Raw genomic sequence first — 21,482 nt, forward strand, 5'->3', positions numbered from 1 at the left:
TCTTTTATGTCTTTTGCTTTAAAATCATCATGTATTTCACCACCAAGTAACCCAAAACCCTCTGTAAAACCAACTGTATGTTCTCTTCTACCTCCAGCATCCATGAAGAATTGTAAGCCACATTGAGCCTGCAAAGAGGTGGGATAATGTGGGATACAAATGCAATAAATAAATAAATAAATAAATAAACCTCCTTTCTCTATCTCACACAACCCCTGAAGGTAAGGAGAAATTCTTACCCTTCATCTAATAAGGTTTACAAGGTGGTACATACACAACATTAGACACACATCGGGCAAAAAACAAGCTTCTTAGTTCCTGTCAAAACCTTTTAGACCCCTTACCTTATCTTTCCCTCTGATGTTTCCTATTTTCTACTCTTTCCCTTTTTACTCCACCCCATATCATCTTCCATATGTCCACCGCAGCCCCCATGAACACCACAACTTCAAGAGTGTTTCTACTTTCTGCATTCTTCTTACCCCAACATTTCCTCCTTCCTAAAATCAAATACATTCTCAGTTTACAACATATTTCTAAAAAAAAAAAAAAAAAATATATATATATATATATATATATATATGTTTGCATGAAGATATTTATTTACCTGTAACTGATATGTTTGTGATGCCACTTTTGTCCTGTTAATGCATATCGTTTTCGGCGAACACTAAATCTGGAGCTACCTCTCGTCTTATCAGGTACACCGCATCGTGGTTTCTTCATCCAGCTGCAAAAATTAGTATTCAGGTTTACAATATAGCACTGCAATCAGCTCTAGAATTACAAAATCAGGGGAGAGTTAATGAAAGGTAGCAGATGTGTCTACTTTGTTATTCAAAGGCTTCATATGAAACAGACCCCCTCCTCCCCCCACCCACACACACAAAGCAAAATAAAAACCTGCATCAGACTTGGATAATTCATCATTTAACCTTATCTCTTTTTGTCTAAATCTTCCATATTCTGCAAAAGTGTGTGGAGGAGGGGAAGGGAAGCAGGAACAACAACAAAAAAAAAAGCAAGCAGTGCAAATACCATCAATCAATGTATAATAGCAAAGAGATAAGAGATTTAAATAAATGTATTGTAACCCCCTGGGAATTACTATGGTAATGGGAGCTAGCAGAGCTGCCTAAGAAGGGCAGATTTAGGAGACTGATACAGTTGTGGATGTTATGAAAATATGATTGACAGTGTTCTTATGCATGGGATTGGGGTTTTGATGGGATAAAAGTATCTGCCTTACTGAGAGCATGGTCTTCGGTTGCCCAAACCCATGCCAGGACCCATGGAGTGAGGGGGTACCTTGCCCAGCATAATAAGCAAGGGATACTGTGACAGAGTAATCTCTGCTAAGCAAGATGGCTCTGAGGGAGTGAAAGAATACCCCCCCTCCAATCGGGCTTGGAGGTGGGTGAGAGAAACTGCAACTCCAGGAGAGAAGGACAGATGGGGTGGTCCAGTCCTGGATAAAGTCCGGCAGCTGTGGAAAAGCCCATCAGGTTACTTGTCTGGCAAGGGAGTGGACAAGCTGCAGCCCTAGATTGTCCCTCTGGGTGGGATGGACTTGGAGGGTTGCGAGCCAAATGAACACTGAAAGAGTCTGAATATGAGGGATTTTCCATCTGATTAGTGCACTGGGATTTCCCTTCTGGGAATAAAGATTTACGACTGTTAAGCTGACCTGTTGCTGATCTTTCCTGTTTAAAGTTCTATTACTAAAAGTTGAACTCTCCTGATATTCCTGGCCGGTTAAATAGCACTTAGCCAGCTAAGAGCTAATACGCAGCCAGCGTGAGATAGCTGGTTATCTCCACTGAATATTAGGGCCTAGCATATAGGAGGAAATTCTAGATATGGTGCCTAAAGAATTGGCGCCAAAATCAGAGTCAATTAAGTGTATTCTATAATCGGCATCTATATTTAGGCACGATTATAGAATATGCTTAGCTCAGCGCATAAAATTACGCGCATTCATTTAAACCAACAAAAATGTGGCGTAAATCCCGACATGTAAATTTATGAACACTGGGCCATAACTATGCCCATTTTGCCTGTACACGTTAGAAGTTTGGCTCACTTAGTTACAGAATACGCTTAGCGAGTTGTGAGTCTAAATTTTAATCAATGCCAATTAGTGCTCATTATTGCTTGTTAAGTGCTGTTATCAGCGCTCATTAGCTTGTTAAGGTGCACACATTTTTGGAGAATCTGTTTGGATTTCGGCATGGATCTCTAGGCACACAATATAGAATCTGGGGGATGACTAACCATCTATATTGCGCGATATAACCAGCAAGCTGGGAATATTCAGCGCTTTGCTGGCTAAGTTTAGCTGCCAAATTGGACCACATAAATTGCAGTCTGATTTTTGGCTGCTATAAATGTAACCTGCCAGCTCTGAATATTTTGGCAGGTTAAGTTTAAGCCAACCACAAAACAAAACAAAAACAAACAGATATTCGATGCCAGTCATCGGAAATGGTCCAGCTTAGAATATCCAGGCTCAGTGCCGATTGCAGCATTTAGCCGTCCTGCCTACCGCAGGCTGAATATCAGCCAGCAAGAGTTTACAAAAGTAACTCCTGGAATGAGAGCAATTTTTTTTTCTGGAACTGTGTTAAAGTGATAAAGGTGGTGCCTTAACTCCTCCCTCCCCCAGCCTACCAGAATTTAGCCCAGCCCTGTCCTGTACCCAGCTCAAAAAGAGACTTTAATCTTTTGTACCAAGTGTCTGACCCAAAGAGCTTAGTTGGCATCCAGGACTATCTGGAGGGAGCCAAGGTTACACTATCTTTTATGAAAATGATTACCATAGAGATGACTCTCTAAAGGAGTCTCATGTTTCATCTCTTGGAAGGTCTGTGCATAGTAAATGCCTCATTTATAGAAGGTTTTTCCTCTCTGCTTACAATGGGAGAAAATAATTCCTAAATCAGGTTCTTATAGCTCATGCTTTTATATAATTGATCTAGTCCAATAATTTTAAAGACACATTCCCAGTGGAGCTGTCAGTGAGGAATACAGAAATCAATTTTTTTTTACTAAAATCAGTGTACAAACACATGAACAGGAGAAATGACCATAAGAAGGCATCTAAGCAGCATGTCTTTATAATTTAATGTAATGCCTAATCTTGGCTTTTAAAGAGGCAAACTAAAATATTTAAAGAAACATATCAATTATTCAACTATGGATGCATAGAGAATATGTTTATAATTTACAGCTATTGTTTTTGCCAATATAACATAGCGAAGCTCCCACAAACAGAATAGTGTATTCTTTTGGCTACAACGGTCTGGCATTAATTTTAAGGGAGAAAGTTATCGACATAGGTTACCATTAAGATGGGTTATTTGAACCCAAGCAAAACAGCAAAAGTAGAGGCTGACAAATGCACAAACCAATAGGGAGAAAATATCAAAAAACAGTTTATTCAGAATATTCATATCAAGGACCCGACACGGTCCGTGTTTCGGCGCCAAAGCGCCTGCCTCAGGGGTCACAAACAACTTTCTCTGAGAAGAAGCTGATTGGCTTGAATAATTCCTTTATGTATGCACGTGGTTATAAAAACAAGTTAATCCACAGAGAGAACAAAAGACCAGCCAACCGATCAGCAAACACCATGTGACATGTTTTGAATACTCTCATGCTACACTATTTTTTAAAGACATTTTAGACACGATAAGAACATAAGAATGGCATACCATAATATATTTGACTATTGTTATTTGACATGTCCAGGAAACTGGTTGAGAAAAAAAATCTTGAACCTTTAAAGAATTGCAAATTTAATTTCATTATAGTTTTGCCTGTATTAGAATGCTTTCATACTGCAAATGGGAAACATATCAGACCTAAATCACAAAGGGGTCACTTTTCAGTCAATACTCAGGTCCTACATTAGGTCCCTACATTTATGTAGACATCAGTCAAATTTTCAGCCCTAGCCAATTTCCTAAGCACCCAATTTAAGTTCCTAATTTTCAAAAGTAGAAACTTACCCCTTTAAAACCTAACCCTGACACACCACCCAATCCCAGATGGCTGTTGCCGGAGCCTAATGGCAAGATGGTCTTCTCTGTCTCCTGTGAGTTTCTTGCAACCATGCATAAGCGGAAAGTGAAAATGAGAAGTGGTTTACTGCCTCCCTCACTGAAGGGACAGCCCTCAGTTCTACAATTTGGAGTGCCTATGTAGGACTGTGAACGAGATCCCCTAATTCATAGCTGGTGCAGAGAACTTCGACAGTGTTAAGGGAGAGCCTTTCACTCAGTCCACTGACTCAAACTCCTCCACAGCCACTGGCTTGCAGTTCGCTGACACCGGGCGCTTCAGCTGGACCTGTCAAGGGAATCGCTGGACTTAGAGTGGGAAACTCACTGGGCCTGGCTGTAGGATGTGGTGACAGAGAGTCTGGACCATCCTGTCCGATTGATAGTGATGCAGGGTCAGAGCTGGCGTGTGCAGCACAGAAGGGTGAGGTAGTGTTTAGTTGCCCCCCTCTTCCGCTGCACGTTTAACAACAGGAGCTGTGATGGAATCTGTGGTGGAGGATCTCTCTCTGGGGTTACTCTGGTGTCTATTTAGAGGGTGATGACAGGTCTGACCAAAACAGTGAGTAGTAGAATGGACCAGATTGAACAATCTGCTATGGAAGTAGCGGCATGGGTACTAAGGGGCCCTTTTATTAAGCTGTATAAGCGTCTACGTGCGCCCAATGCGTGCCAAAATGGAGTTACCGCCCGGCTACCGCATGGCTCTTGCAGTAATTTCATTTCTGGCATGCATCCAATACGTATGTCTGAAAAAAAATTTTCGGACGCGCAAATTGGGCACCCGCCAAGTGGCATTTGATGTGCGTAGGTCATTACCGCCTGATTACTGCGTGAAACTTTACCGCTAGGTCAATGGCTGGCGGTAAGGTCTCGGACCCAAATGGAAGCATGACAATTTCCATTTTGCCGCACGTGCATTTTCGGCAAAAATTTTAAAAAGACATTTTTGGAAGGTGCGCTGAAAAATGCTTTTGTGTGCACCCAAAACACACGTCTACACTACCGCAGGACATTTTTCAGTGCACCACAGTAAAAGTACCCCTGAGTCTTTAGATCCCTGGAGGGTGCTCAGGGGTTGGAGAAGGTTGTTAAAGAACAAGGAGAGACACACGATAAATTAGTTAAGAACATCATGGATGCTCAATATAAGTTGTAGCAAACTGAAAACAGGCTGAGACCCTGCATCCTTAGATTTTTGATCTTTCCTAAGGTTGAATTATTGTCACCATGAGAACTTTTTAAAACCTACTTGGCTGGATAAAAAGTGTCTCAAGATTCCCTGCCTCCTATTAATAAGATATTTTATTTGCCATATAAGAAGAGAAGATCTGATGATATGGGTAATGTACCATTGATTGAGGGGGCAGAGGTAGTCTCTTCAGATAGTTTGAATTTGACAGACTTTCTAGAGAGTTCACAACACCTGGTACAGACACTTGCGACACTTCTGGTCTCTTTTGTGTTTGAAGTTGATAAGAATTTAATAATAAAACTTTTATTTCAAAATTGTTCAATCTGCTTTAAGGTTCAAAAGATTGGTGTTTACCTGATGTAGGGTGGGAGATCCAGGCACAACGTAAGGCGTGCCTGGATCTCCGCCACCAAGTTCAACAGAATAATGGAGATTTTTGCTCTGGTTTCCTGCAAAACGTTCAATTCAAATTCAAAATGTTAGATATATTTTCTGTGATCCTTTGCAGTAAAATTATTTCTTGATAATATATTTCCTGTTTGGATTTGTGGAACCCCCCCCCCCCCCACCCTGTATAGATTAGCCTAGGTTTCTCTAGATATTCGAGTATAATTGATGCTCTCCATAACTGGCTTTTTCTTTAATATTGTTCTTCTTATTATTATTCTCTGTATATATCTGTTGGATCTCCAGTATTGGGGACTACAAGAGGATTGAGTTCAAGGAATGTTATTCATAAAATATGTATTTCTATTTTCTCCTTTTGGGAAGTGTTTGAATTTTCTTTTTTACTGTGAAAATATTCTTCTTCTGAACAAGTAATATTTACTTGTGTATATTTCAAAATCCTTAATAAATAGAAAGTTAAAACCCTACATAAGTACATAAGTATTGCCATACTGGGACAGACCAAAGGTCCATCAAGCCCAACATCCTGTTTCCAACAGTGGCTAATCCAGGTCATAAATACCTGGCAAGATCCCAAAAAAGTACAAAACATTTTATGCTGCTTATCCCTACCCCCAAAACAATTTCCCTGCAGAGACAGGATGGGAGAGAAGCTTAAGAAAATCAGGAATAAAATATAGTATGCAACAAGCTTTGGGATTTTTCTATAGCAGACACAGGGGCCTTATGAACTAAATGTTTTCTCCCATTCTGAGGGTAATTCAGGTGGTGGACTTTGGTCCTGGGGAACTGAGGAACTGAGTTCGATTCCCACTTCAGGCACAGGCAGCTCCTTGTGACTCTGGGCAAGTCACTTAACCCTCCATTGCCCCATGTAAGCCATGAGTGGGAAAGCGCGGGGTACAAATGTAACAAAAAAAAAAAATTCAATAACACGAAACTTAGGCAAGAAATTATGTTGAGCCTATTTTATAAAGGTAACATAGAAGGGGATAATCAAACAGGGGCGCCCATCTGTAAGGGCACCCATCTCTAAGGAAGGCCCCTTAAAGGGGTGGGGCAACCCGTATTATCAAAACAAGATGGACATCCATCTTTCGTTTTGATAGTATGGTCGGGGACGCCCAAATCATGAAATTTAGGTCAACCTTAGAGATGGTCGTCCCTGGTTTTTGGCGATAATGGAAAGCGAGGACGCCCATCTCAGAAACAACCAAATCCAAGCCATTTGGTTGTGGGAGGAGCCAGCATTTGTAGTGCACTGGTCCCACTAACTGAATGGAAAAAGCCCTTACCAATCCGGAAAGGAACGGGCATGCATGAAGGAAATTGCATGCAAATGAGCTGCTCGCTGTTAGCTCATTTGCACACGATTTCCTTCCTAAGGAGGGGAAGCGACGGTAGTTGAGGACGTCCAAAATGTTTGAAAAAAGGATGTCCACGCCTTCGTTATGCCTCCGCTGACACACACATACCTCCCCCCAGGGACCTGCATACTTCCCCCCCCCCCCCATAGTGATGGCCAAATTTCAAGGGAGCGGAGGAGTGGCCTAGTGGTTAGAGCACTGGTCTTGCAATCCAGAGGTGGCTGGTTCAAATCCCACTACTGCTACTTGTGATCCACAATTCAAATAAATAAATAAAGAGGGTGTCAGAGGCATAGCAAAGGCATGGATGTCCTTCTCACAGAAACATCCACATTTTGGACATCCTCAACTGCCATCACAGGGAAGAGACAGGGAAGGACGTCCTCAACTGCCATTGCAGGGAAGGAGGCATAGTGAAGGACTTACTCTAAAAAAAAAAAAAAGTTGTTGAAGTTATTTTTTTTTTGAGTTGGGAGGTGGTTAGTGACCACTGGGGAAGTCAGGGGAGGTGGGAGAAAAGGGGTAGGTAGAAGATAAAGTCTGTAAGAATAGAACTACTGTTATTCTTCAATGTGGTGAAAAAACAATGAGAACTTGATTGGTGCAGGTGGTAGGGGTGTGTTCCAATCAAATAGCATGGAACAGAGGTTAAGAATGTAAATTTTTGACAGACTAGAGTTTTTTAGGCGTTGAGGCACAGGAGCAGTTGGGTGTCAACCCTCCCACCTGCCCTGGTGTTTGAGGTGGGTGTTGGCAAATTTGATGTTTATGAGGGTTTAGATTTAATGTTTAGTATGTAGAGGTTTGGGATAGGAGAGAGTGTCACAGTGGATTAGTTGCCATCCTAAGTTACAATGGCATGTTGACATTTGTAAGACGAATGACATGGATGCAGTTTTGGGGAGGGAGGTCTATGTGTGACACCACCATGGGCCTTGGGGGAGGTGGGGGGATTGCATAATTTGGCGATACCGGAAGTCATGGTTGAACAACATAAAGAAAGATATTTGTCAAGGTTAGGTCATGAGCAACTTACCTGGGGAAATGGATAACGCTGAGATATATGTGGAGAAGGTGGAGGATGGCATAGTTAACGGAATGTGAGAAATTTAATGGATTAATAAAGCTGTGTCCTAAGATTTTCTACCTGCCTAAGTGTTTTGATATTTTCTTAGAGTGTAAGGATGTGTGCGAGGCGTGCAAATGCCTATGTTATAGGAATGCCTCCCATTACGCCCACGACCCTCCCATTTCTGAGCCCTCTTCTTCAGATCATGCATAAATTTTAGATGCAGATCTCGTGCCTAAATTTATGTACGTAAATGCCAATTAAATCTAATTATTGCCAATAATTGTTTGTTAAAAAGTCAATTATTGGCACTAATTGGCTTGTTATTCAATTAAATTGTGTGCGCAAATTGGGCATGCACACAAATTTGCATACACAATTTTTGGCAGCTCTCATAGAATTGGAGGGTTAGTGTACAACGTGGGCACCCGGTTTATAGAACAAGGTCAGCAGTACACACAACATAATTTAATAATTGCTTTAAATTGGGAGTTGAAAGCCAATTATTGGCTTAAATTGGTGTCAATTGGCACCAATTGATAGTTGCACACACAACTGACTTTAGTCACTATTCTACAAGCTGTGTGCTCATTTTCTGTCATGTGCAACTTCTAGGGGGTGTGGCAGTGGGAGGGCCATGGGCTGATCAGGGCATGCCTTGGAATTATGCACACATGTTATTGGACACTAGGTGTTATTGGCGCCTTAATTTCTACATGGAAATCAAAGCGTATTCTATAACAATGAACATAGTTTAACTGGTTAACTAGCTAGTTAGTGCTGTTTATTGGATGTTAACAAGCAATTATCAGCACTAATTGGCATTAATTAAGATTTACACACACAGCTCGCTAAGCATATTCTATAACATGGTGCACCTAAATTCTAAGTCTCATAGTTGAAAAGGGGGAATAGCCATAGGCTTGACGTGGGCATTTCTAAAACCTATGCACATTTTTATAGAATACACCTGCTCCATGCCTAATTTAGGATTCAGGTTTTAGATGGAAAAAGAAGCCAGCAGATCAATATAACATCAGAAAGATTTTATTGAAGATACCGTATGTGTCGGGCAATTTGTTTACATACGGTATCTTCAATAAAATCTTTCTGATGTTATATTGATCTGCTGGCTTCTTTTTCCATATTGGATTTTGCAGATCGTTTGCCTTGTTGTTTTTTGGGATTCAGGTTTTAGGCCAAGTACAACATGGCGTAAATGGCCACGAATACATTTGGTCGTGTGAAGAGGAGCTCAGCATTATTCTATATACCATGTGGAAATTTAAGCCTATTCTATAAAATTTAGGCATACTTTACAGAATATGCCTAGGCATATTTTTTTGTCCACACAGAATTTTCAGGCACTATATATAAAATCGAGCCCTATGCACCTAACTGCCAAAAGCTAGGCACAAGCATTTGCACTAGACTTTGACAAATGCCTAATGGTAGGCACAAAATGGCAAACTGATGCTAGTATTCTATAATGCCAGTAAACACCTATTTTTCTTTATAGAATACTAGCATAACCAGGTATATAAGCGTATATTTTAAGCACAAGCACAGCTATGCAGCTGCTGTAAATGCTTGGGCCTAAATGGGAGATACACATGTAAATGATAGCATTCTATAATTTGCATACATATGTACTGAAATGTGTCTTCAGATTTATATGTGGATGGCACTCTCATTCTCCCTGGCTCGTCAGCTCGTAACCTTGGAGTCATCTTCGACTCCTCTCTCTCCTTCTCTGCTCACATTCAGCAGATTGCCAAAACCTGTTGTTTCTTTCTCTATAACATCAGCAAAATCCGTCCCTTCCTCTCTGAGCACTCTACCAGAACCCTTATCCACACTCTTATCACCTCTTGCCTAGATTATTGCAACCTGCTTCTCACCCGCCTCCCACTTAGCCATCTCTCTCCTCTTCAATCAGTCCAAAACTCTGCTGAACGACTCATTTTCCGCCCGAGTCACTATGCTCACATAAGCCCTCTCCTTAAGTCACTTCACTGGCTCCCTATCCGTTTTCGCATTCAATTCAAACTTCTCTTATTGACCTATATGTGCATTCACTCTACCACTACCCAATACCTCTCCACTCTTGTCTCTCCCTACGCCTCCCCCCCTCGGGTACTCCATTCTGTGGACAAATCTCTCTTGTCTGTCCCCTTCCCCTCTACTACTAATTCCAGACTCTGTTCCTTTTATCTCGCTGCACCTCACGCCTGGAATAGACTTCCCGAGCCTGTATGTCTAGCCCCTCATTTGGCCCTTTTCAAATCCAGGCTAAAAGCACACCTCTTTAACACTGCTTTTGACTCCTAACCACTACTCACTTGCCCTGTACCCTTTTATCCCCACCTCTTTAATTCCCTTACCTCTTAGTTGTTCTGTCTGTCTGTTCTATTTAGATTGTGAGCTCTTTGAGCAGGGACTGTCATTTCATGTATGGTGTACAGCGCTGTGTATGCCTTGTAGCGCTGTAGAAGTGATAAGTAGTAGTAGTAGTATATTTTACTTTTTTAATGTAACAGCACTGATGTTTTCTGAGATCACAGCAATCCTTGCCTATATCATCCAGTCAGCATCTGTCACCATCCTCCCAACTCTGAAATATGACCTAAGTGAATGAACTTACATTTCTTGGCACTTTCCTGATTGATTTCTATACTATGTCTGCAGCAGACTAACATTTGAAAAGCAAACAGAAAATATTATTTCAAGTGTTTCAGAACACCTCCCGGTATCATGTAGCTCTACCAATAACACTGAGTTAATGATCAATTAGCATGCAGATGTCATGCATTCACTCAAAAGGATTGAACCATGCTATGAGTGGAGAAGGAAAGATGTGAGTATAATGTTTTACACAGCACACAATTAAAACAAGAGAAGACATGGTTCTCACCTTATGGTGACATCGCTACGTCAAACGAAAGAAGCAAGGGATAAAGCAAAAATACAGAACTATTACATTTTATTAAAACCGTTTATAAAAGCCATACTGCAGAAAATATTTAAAACGGGATCAAGGAATTAGTCAAATTTACACAATTCTTATAAAACAATTATATGAGCAGAGGCGAATAATCAAGTTCCCTGCAGAGGTTGCAGTCTGCAAGCCAATTTTCAAGAAGCAATTCCTCAGGGAGTTTCCTTTTGAAAATATGGATGACACACAGAACTGGAAGACAAAGTACTTATACCTCTGGCCTGTTCTGAAGCAGGTGCAAAAATATGGGACAGAAAGATGCATGTAAACTGATAATACAATTTTCATTGTACAATCAGTTTCCATGCACCATGTATAATTTTTCTCTCATGACCTGAATCCACTCATTTGTCCCTGAGGGTAAAAGTACATGGCAGCCCATATACATTTTCCCTCACTGAGTGGTATGTTTAGCCAAATTCATACGGCTAAACACAGGTAAATAGCTCTGATTATTACCTCAAATTTTATTTGTGTCTTTCGTGGCCTTCCACAACAGGTTCAAAAACTGGCAACGTTTATTTGACATAACTTGGATCAATTAAGAACTGTACAATCGCGTGGAGGAGTGGCCTAGCAGTTAGAGTGGTGGACTTTGGTCCTGGGGAACTGGGTTTGATTCCCACTGCAGGCACAGGCAGCTCCTTGTGACTCTGAGCAAGTCACTTAACCCTCCATTGCCCCAGGTACAAATAAGTACCTGTATATAATATGTAAGCCGCATTGAACCTGCTATGAGAGGGAAAGCACGGGGTACAAATGTAAGAAAAAAAAAATGATTCTTCAAAGATCTAAATTTTGCCACTCTGGTAGGGATGTATTCTCACTACAGAATAAAGGGTCAGTGTTCTTCTAGAGAACACTGCCAGTGATATAAAAAGCTTTCTGTTAAACACAGGGATTTACGAAAAAGCCAGGATTAGTTAGGAACCAATAAATATCAAACATGTTTATATGATATGATCTTGATAGAATTATTTTGAAACTAAAACCCTGCTTTTAACAGGGCTCCTCACTCAGTCTATAAGTTAAGATGCTAAGAACAATGCCCTACAGCACTTTCCAAGTACAACAAAATCTGTTTATTTCAGTCTTTCGGGAAGAAGACTAATTATGGTGACCTTAGTCCGCTTGTCATTTATCATAGCATGCCATTCATTGAAGTAAATGGTTCATGAACCCTACATGGGTTCTTTGGAAACAATTTGATAATGTTAATTTTCTTTTCACTATACCTAGTTAGGTTTGGCAGAGTGTGGCTTATTGCACATTGGAGAATTCTTTTTCCGTTTTCCATTTATGATTTTAATTCATATGTGTAAGTAAGCTTAGTAATACATTTGCCACTTCAATTATGTCTTTGGAAACATTCATATAACAAATACAGTAAAGGTGACACCAAGAAAGGATAATGCTAGATGATGTACAAAGCTCATAGGTTTATTTGAAACATCTAATGCAATAACATAAAACCAACCTCAGGAATGTGCAAAAAAAAAAAAAAACTCTGCCTTAACCCAAGCAAAACAGAGATCCTTTGGGTACCTAACACAAGTGGAGAAGTACCTGATACTGCTGGACTCATTTGTTCCCGCAAATTCAAACAACCTTTAAAAATTGTCTCTATCACCTGCGAAAACTACAAAATCTCTCTCCATATACTGAAAAGACAAGTCTAACCACGGTGGTTCATGCCATGGTTACTGCGTGAGACCTTACTGCTAAGTTAATTGCTGGCGGTAAGGTCTCAGACCCATAATTTACGCGCACCAATTTTTATTTTGCTGCACAATCATTTTCAGCAAAATTTTAAAAAGGCCTTTTTTACAGGCATGCTAAAAATTGGATCTGCATGCGCCCAAAACGTGCGCCTACACTATCACAGCCCATTTTTCGGCACACCTTAGTAAAAGGGCCCCTAATTGAGCAACAGAGTGCTCTATTTGAACAAAAGGACACACTCTTGCAAAAGGGTGCACACTTTTTACATTACCCCTGAAACATTTTTTTTAAATGAGCAAAACACATACAAAAAAAATCCCCTCATTAATGGCATGGGAAACTAAACTAAATAAACATTTTGGCCTACACACCCCAAGGAGACAGACTTCATAGTGAGGGGCTTGACTGACACAGCAAAGGACTGGCAGAGACAGGACAGGGCAAAGATCACACACACACACACACACACACACACACACACACACACACACACATACAGGCATTGTGTCTGTGAGTCACTCACTGGTAAAAGCCTGGCATGCTGTGTGGGAATATAGAAGTGAATGGCTGTGCTGCAGTATACTACAGTGTCATTGCAACCTTACTAGGCAGAGGAGAGGGCACAAACACACTGACTCTGTGGGTGCAAGAGCAATTCCACTGCTAAAATCTAGCATGCAGGTGTGAATGTGCACAGAAGTGAGAGCAGGACACAGGGCACACACATACTGAAAAAAATCTGGATTATTTGTAAGATTATGTTGTGCACAAACATGTACAACAAACTTGACTGTTTTATCTAAGTATCCTCATGATGGGTGTAGGCAGTGGCATTTCTAGGACTAAATAGGCTATGGAAGGAATATTAAGATGGGACCCCCTATCATCTCATCCAAGGTAGTGAGGACTGGGGGAAGGGGGAAGAATCAATTCAGAACTCCAGTAAACATTCCCTGCAAAAAGCAAACATATTCCAGACCTAAATATAAAACCTGTTATAAAAATAGAAACTGAAATGCAAGACATCAGAGATATACATTTTCCAAATCTGTCATAATAAGACTCAGAAATTCAGAAACAAAAACTTTTGTAGCTTTATTGTCTGAGCATTCCTTTGGTCACTATCGGGCTCATTTTCGAAAGAGAAGGACGCCCACCTTTTGACATAAATCGGAAGATGGGCGTCCTTCTCACAGGGTCGTTCAAATCGGTATAATCAAAAGCCGATTTTGGACGTCCCCAACTGCTTTCCGTTGCAGGGATGGCCAAAGTTCAAGGGGGCATATCAGAGGTGTAGCAAAGGCGGGACTTGGGCGTGCCTAACACTTAGACGTCCACAACCCATAATCGATAGAAACAAGGACATCCCTAATGAACACTTGGATGACTTTACTTGGTCGTGCTTTTCTTACGACCAAGGCACAAATAGGTGCCTGAAATGACCAGATGACCACTGGAGAGAATCAGAGATGACCTCCTCTTACTCCCCCAGTGGTCACTAACCCCCTCCCACCCTCAAAAAATATCTTTAAAAATATTGATTGCCACCCTCTATGCCAGCCTCAGATGTTATACTCAGGTCCATCACAGCAGTATGCAGGTCCCTGGAGCAGTTTTAGTGGGTGCAGTGCAAATCAGGCAGGTGGACCCAGGCCCATACCCCCCCCCCCCCCACCTGTTACATTTGTGGAGGAAACAGCGAGCCCTGACTGTATTATCAAAACGAAAGATGGACGTCCATCTTGTTTCGAAAATACGGGTTTCCCCGCCCCTGCATCAGGACGTTTTGCGAGGACATCCAAATCGAAACGAGGACGTCCCTTTCGAAAATGCCCCTTAATGTCTCTTTCTGCTTTTCTCTGATTTTTCCCCCCTAATTCTCTTACCAGAGTCTTCTATCCTTTTGACATTTCTTCTCTCTCAATTTCCACCATCCATCTTTTCTCTGTGTTCCTATGCCTCCTGTCCAGTGTCCCTATCCCCATCTCCCCCCCCCTCTATATTTAGCATCTGCCCTCTTAGTGTCCCTGTCCTCCCTAAACATCAGTATCCCCTATTACCTCTGTGTTCCTGTCCTTATGCTCCCTCATCTGAAGGTACTCGAGAACTCAGAGAAGTTCTGGTGGCTCTGTTGTCTGACCTTTTCAATTCTTCTTTAGAGTCTAGAGTGGCCCCGGAGGACTGGAGAAGGGCGGATGTAGTCCCTCTGTACAAGAGCAGAAGGAGGAGGTTGGGAATTACAGGCCTGTTAGTCTGACCAAGGGGCATAGCCAGACTTCGGTGGGAGGGGGGTCCAGAGCCCGAGGTGAGGGGGCACATTTTAGCCCCCCCTCGGTGCCGCCGACCCCCCCGCCACTTTTGACACCCCCCCCCCCAGCACCGCAGCCACCACCACTTTTTTGACCCTTCCCCGGTGCCCCTCCCCTTTCGACCCCCCTTCTCCCCGCCGCCGCCATCAGGTACCCGTGCTGGTGGGGGTCCCTAAGCCCTACCGCCGAAGTCCTCTTCAGTGCCGGTCTCCAGGCCAGCGCATTGCCAGGACGACTCACACAGAAACAGAATCCTTCCACATCAGCTGCTGCAGCAACGCACCGCCCGGAGACTGGCACTGAAAATGACTTCGGCTGGCGGGGGTTGGGGATCCCTGCAAGCACAAGTACCTGACGGAGGCAGCGGGGGAGGGTTGGCAGCGGCGGAAAGGGGGGATCGAAAGGGGCGGTGGAGGTGGGGGAGCAGGGCCTAATCTGTCGGGGCCCAAGCCCCTGTGGCCCCACGTAGCTACGCCCCTGGTCTGACCTCATTGATGGATAAACTAATGGAAATGCTTCTAAAGCAGAGGACTGTAAGGCTTCTAGAACTGAATGGACCGCAGGATTCGAGGCAGCATGATTTTAGTAGAAGCAGGTCTTGTCAGATAAATCTGATTGATTTCTTTGACTGAGTGACCAAACAAGTGAATATGAGAGGGGCACTAGATGCGGTGTACTTAGATTTCAGCAAAGTATTTGACACAGTTCCGCATAGGTAACTGATAAACTGAGTGCCCTTGGTATGGGCCCTAAAGTTATTAATTAGGTTAAAAACTGATTAAGTGGAAAGAGACAGAGGGTAGTGGTAAATGGGTACCACATTATAGAATTGCTTCCATCAAGCATGAATTGGTGCATGCTAAGTATCAAGCCAGTATGGTAATAATTAGATAAGTTGTGCAGTAATTCACATACCAAGGCTTAACATACTTTAGTATGAAGCCCCTGAAGAATCATAGTAAAAATTCTCCAAATATAATATACTATATAAAAAAAAACCCAAAATGGAAACACCAGCTCACCATTCTTTTTTATTATGGTGAAACTAAAATACTAAGGATTAAGGATTCAGTTCTCTAAATGGTGCAGAAAAATTGGTGCCGATAAAATTTGTGCTAAGCGCTAGTTTATAAATGGTGCTCAGAGTTGGGTTCCATTCATAGAATAGCATTTGGTGCCAGTATCCATGCTCAATCTTAGACGTGAAGATTTACATCAAGTAGATCCTGATGCAAATTCTCATGCCTAAATTACAAATGGATCTCCCCAATTCTATAAAACTGCATGTAAATTCCAGGAACACTCCGATCCATCTATGTCCCCCCCCCCCCCCCTTGGCCACACCACCTTTTTCGATCCAGACATAAAGTTTATGCATAAACCCCAGCCCCTAAAAATGCGTGTGTAAATTTTAATTAACACCAATTAGTGCTGCTAATTGATATCTTCAAATTAATGAAATTAATTGGCTTACTATTGAATTACATTGCATGCAGAAATTGGGCATATGCCCAAATTTCCATACACAATTTTTAGTGCCATATGTAAAATTAGGCCGTAAATTTAATGAAGTGTGCTGTTAATATTAATGCCATTAATGTACATTACTAGAAAATAAGTCCCATTGCATAAAGTGGAAATGATGATTTATAAAGTTACCAATGATGCATTTATGTTTACCTTTGGGGGTATTATTAATAAAACAAATTACAGTAAATACTTAATAAAGCATAAATCATATAAATAGAGAACATATCAAATAAAATAATTGAAAAATTACAATAAATCACCACAGCAATGAAACATAATATAGCAGGCAGGAATCAGAGCATATAGCTATAAAAGAAGCCAGGCAAGATAATCATTAATGTTTTGTAGTTCCAGCAGCTTATCATTTCAAAGATGAGGATCTGTCATTGAAAGGGCTTTAGCGCTCCACCTTACAGAACACATTTCATCTAATGATGGTACATTGACTCATTCTCAAGATTCTTTCCAGCTCAAACAGGCCTAAAGATAGTTCAGGCCCAATCTTTTAAGGCCTTATAAATCAAAATCAATAACTTAGACCTGGCCTTGAGATTGACTGTAAGCTTATGAAGATCTGCTGAAAGAAATAGATGCCCTCTTTTACTGTGGAAGTCAAAACAATAGTTTTCATGACTACATTTTGGTTCAATTATAATTTATGAACAACTTTTTTTCCAGCTCAAGTAAAAGTGCATTGCAATAGTTTAGCTAGGCAATTACGCTGACATGAATAGCTACCATAGTAATATAACCCTTTAAATTAAAATGGGGAGAAGCAATAATTCCTAAACGAAGACCGAAAGGAACAAGAAAAGTGATTATAATAGTTCCTTCTGTCATCCACATTTACAAATTATCACACTTCACTGAATATTCCATCTTACTGGGGTAAATATTCAGCCCTTGGCAGTGAGTGTGTTTTTAAACACTGACTGCTCTGGATTGCTTAATAGCTAGATTATCAGCACTGTGCCAAGCCCAGATACTGGGACAGAATTTCAAAGAGTAAACAAGACTCCAGGATTTGTCGAGATACTGCTGATTTTTAGCCTGGTACCCAGATTTTTTAAAATAGTAGGCAAAGTTAGGACAGCCATTTTGCTGTCCAAACTTTATCTGGTAAAATTACCACTAATTGGATAAATGTTGACTCCACCCAGACTCTACCTGGGCCATCCCTGCACTACCCTGATAATGCAGAGGTGGTCAGACTTGATGTTCAAAGGCATTATCCTTCGTTTATGTTTATTTTTATGTTTATTGGGTACTTAATATACTTTCTTTCAATATAAGGACCAAAGCAGTGAGCAATACTAATTGGGGAAATGAAAGGAACTCCATAATCATACAGGAGAGGGGACACTAAGGGAAAACAGGGAAGCAGAGAAAGAGAGAAAGGGCAGGCGGCAAAGAGGAGGAGGAACAGAGCAGCTAACAAACCATTGCAACCCCAGATCCAGGCATTCCCACCAAGTAGGGAACTATCTAAAGCGAGTCATTAAGGACTAGATTCTATATACCACGCCTAAAAAATTGGCACTGAAACAAAATACACTTAGGCATATTAGTTCTTCTTTCGTATTCTATAAAACACACAGAATTTAGGTGTACTTTAAAATTTAGGCATAATTTAAAGAATAAGCCTAAATTTCTGTGGGGCCAGTTAGGCCAAGTAAAACTTGGTGTAAATGCCGACACCTAAATTAAATGCAGACCGGGTGTATTCTATACACATGCATAGATTTTAGAAATTCCCACTCCACGCCCAGGTCCATGCCCGCTTTTCAACTATGTGACTTAGATTACGCGCATCACGTTATAGAATATGCTTAGACAGTTCTCCATGTAAATTTTAATTAATGCCAATTAGTGTCAATAATTGTTAAGTGACAATTTTTCAGTGCTGATTGGCTTGTTAAGTAATTAAGTTGCACACGCAAATCCAGAATATCACTGGATTTGCCCATGCAACTTAAGTCGTGCTATATAGAATCTGGGGGTAAATTCTAACGAGAATAAATGGGCCTTAAGAATACCACAAAATCGGACATAAGACACTTCAGATCTCATGTCTGAAGGCAGGAATTCCATAGAAAAGGGCAAGGCAGAATGGCAAGTAAAATCCAATCTAGCACAGTGAACAGGAGGGACAGTAAGATGGGAATCAAAAGCTGACCAAAGAAACCGTGATGGGCAGTATGGGGAAATCAGACTAGCAAGATAAGAAAGAGAACCTAAGTGAAAAGCCTTAAAAGCAATAGTGAGGACTTTGTGAAGAATCCGGGATTTGATAGGAAGCCAATGATGATGCTTTAAAAGAGGAGAGACAGGTTTGCCCCAGTCAGCATTATTTAACCAGGCAGAAGCATCTCCTTAATCACACTGTAACACTGAATATCAGCTCTGACTATTGCATCATTCTACATACTTAGTGCCAGGATGGTCTGTGGGTAGAAGGAATGGAGCATGGATTTATATTCAGTGCTGGTACCCACATAGCTAACTGTGCAAGCTGGACCACAGGAAAGACAGTCCTAAATTTGCTCGGTTAGAGTTAGCGATGCAGGTATGGCACTGAATATTGGCCCTACCCACTAACCTCTGGGCACTGTCATTGATTTGGATATTCATTGCTGGTGTCCAGATATGGCCTGGCACTGAATATCTGGGTCTAAGTTATCTGGTGGTGGTCAGTGCTTAAATAAGGCTGACCATGTCCAACTGAATATTGACCTCTCTTTTCCTAATTTCATCGCTTACAAAATCTATGATAGGTACAGCCAAATTATTCTATCAAAAGAATTTCCTACATCCAAGCTTGCCATTATTACATCTTTTACCCCTGAAAACTTTTACTACTGCCATGACTTGAATCAAAATAGAACAATGCTGCTTTATAAAAGTCAGTTTGATCCTTATCAGTTAGATAAGGAATTATGTTTGCTAACCTATAAGAACATAAAAATAACCATACTGGATCAGAGCAGTAGTCCATCTAGCCCAGTATCCTGCTTCCAACAGTGAACAATCCAGGTCACAAGTACCTGGCAGAAACCCAAATAGTTGCAACATTCCATGCTACCATCCTCAGGGCAAGCAATGGCTTCCCTCATGTGTATCTCAATAGCAGACTATGGACCTTTCCTCCAGGAACTTGTCCAAACCTTTTTTTTTTTTTAAACCACAGGCGAAACTGCTGTACAAGCAGGCAATGAATTTTTGGAGACATTTGCCTGTTTTTACTTAAAGTCCTCTCCCTAATCATTTTGGGAGACGGGAGTGAGATTGAGAGATCGTTGATAGACTTTGACCTATTAGGCTTTCAAGGTATTCACTTGCTAGACTGTAACATGTATGCAGACTCCAGAAGCAGGCTTTACAGGCTGAAAAAGATCCTGCGTTGAGTCATTTTAGAAAGTGTTTAATAAATTTAGCTTTACTCCATTGGTTGTTTTTTGTCATCAATACTATTTGTTCTACACTGTTGCTGTGTGGAGATTAGATTGTCCTTTCTTTTTCCCATTGCCTTGTCTCCAGCCTGCCCTGCCTTGACCTCTGTCTGCTTTGCTTTGTCTCCAACTTGCCTAGCCTTGACTCCAGCCTGTCATGCCTTGGGTCTTTCCTGTCTTGGTTCAAGCCTTCTATTCAGTTCCTGCCTTGGTTCCATCCTGCCTCAGTTCCTTCCTTCCAGCCTTGTCTTCATTTCCAGTCCAGCCTTGCCTCAGCTCCTACCAAGTTTTCAGTTCCAGTCTTGCCTCAGCTCCTGCCGTCTCTTCAGTTCTGGCCGAGCCTCGACTTCTGCTCCAGCCGAGCCTTGTGCCTAATTCTATCTGTCCTGTACCTAGCATGGGTAACTTGCCTGCCACCAGTTGGGGCCCAGCTAACCCTCATGTTGACCAGGTAGCGCCAACTCAGCTGCAGCCCAAGGGCTTACCTTTTCTGAGCTGTAACACGTTTTGAGTATTGTTGCTCATATTTCATGAAAGCTTGGGTGAATTTGTCTCTGCATAACTTTTCTCTCTTTTTATTTTGAATCTTCATGACTACATTATTGTGTATTTCATTCCTAACTAGATGGACCATTACTTTCTCAACTACCTGACTTATGAAGTTTAAGTCTGTAATATTATTGATATATTGCCATTCTGTTTTACAGTTGTTTATTCAGCTGTTGTCTGGTTTCATAGACAAACTTTTTTTTCCCACAGTTATATTTACTATGAAGTAGATATTCAGCTGATGATAGTGAGCATTTTTTAGCTGCCGGGTCATGTCCAGGCACCGGCATTGAATATCCAGGTTTATGCAGCCGGCTATCGCTCATGTGGTTAAGTGTGATACCACCTAAAATAACACGGCATAAAGGTAAGACTTTGTTTTACACATAAGTGCTGACTCCACCCCTGGACTGCCCACAAAATAAACTACAAAACTGGATGGGGAAGAGGAGTTCCTCAATTTGCCAATGTGCACAAACAATATAGGCGCTCAAAATCATGAACACACTTTAGGTGAGAAGGAGGAAAAAAGCCTCCAGAAGCTCCTAGGCTTTTTAATAAATAACCGAAAAGGAGTGGGACTTCCTCATCATAGGCAAAAACCTCTGTTATGTAGTGTGTTAACTATAAACTTAATAAACAGCTCAAAACACTGAAAACTTAGCTTTGTCAGATGGTCTCTGCAAGATGTTACTGTGATCACGGTCAAGATCCTGTAACATTTTGCAGAGACCATCTGACAAAGTTAAGTTTTCAGTGTTTTGAGCAGTTCATTAGGCGAGCTGTTTATTAAGTTTACAGTTAACACACTACATAATGGAGGTT

General features: G+C 41.3%; 1 protein-coding gene across 1 annotated transcript in view; it reads right to left on the minus strand.

Moving 5' to 3' along the window:
- The window catches only part of MMP16 (matrix metallopeptidase 16), a 645,160-nt gene that overhangs the window by 344,267 nt on the left and 279,411 nt on the right, over positions 1 to 21,482 (minus strand). The window contains exon 3 of the mRNA XM_030216285.1: positions 608 to 730. Coding sequence (XP_030072145.1) covers positions 608 to 730 — 123 coding nt within the window. The remainder of the gene's footprint in view (positions 1 to 607; positions 731 to 21,482) is intronic.

This window comes from Microcaecilia unicolor, chromosome 1 (assembly GCF_901765095.1).
Source record: "Microcaecilia unicolor chromosome 1, aMicUni1.1, whole genome shotgun sequence".
Lineage (NCBI taxonomy): Eukaryota > Metazoa > Chordata > Amphibia > Gymnophiona > Siphonopidae > Microcaecilia > Microcaecilia unicolor.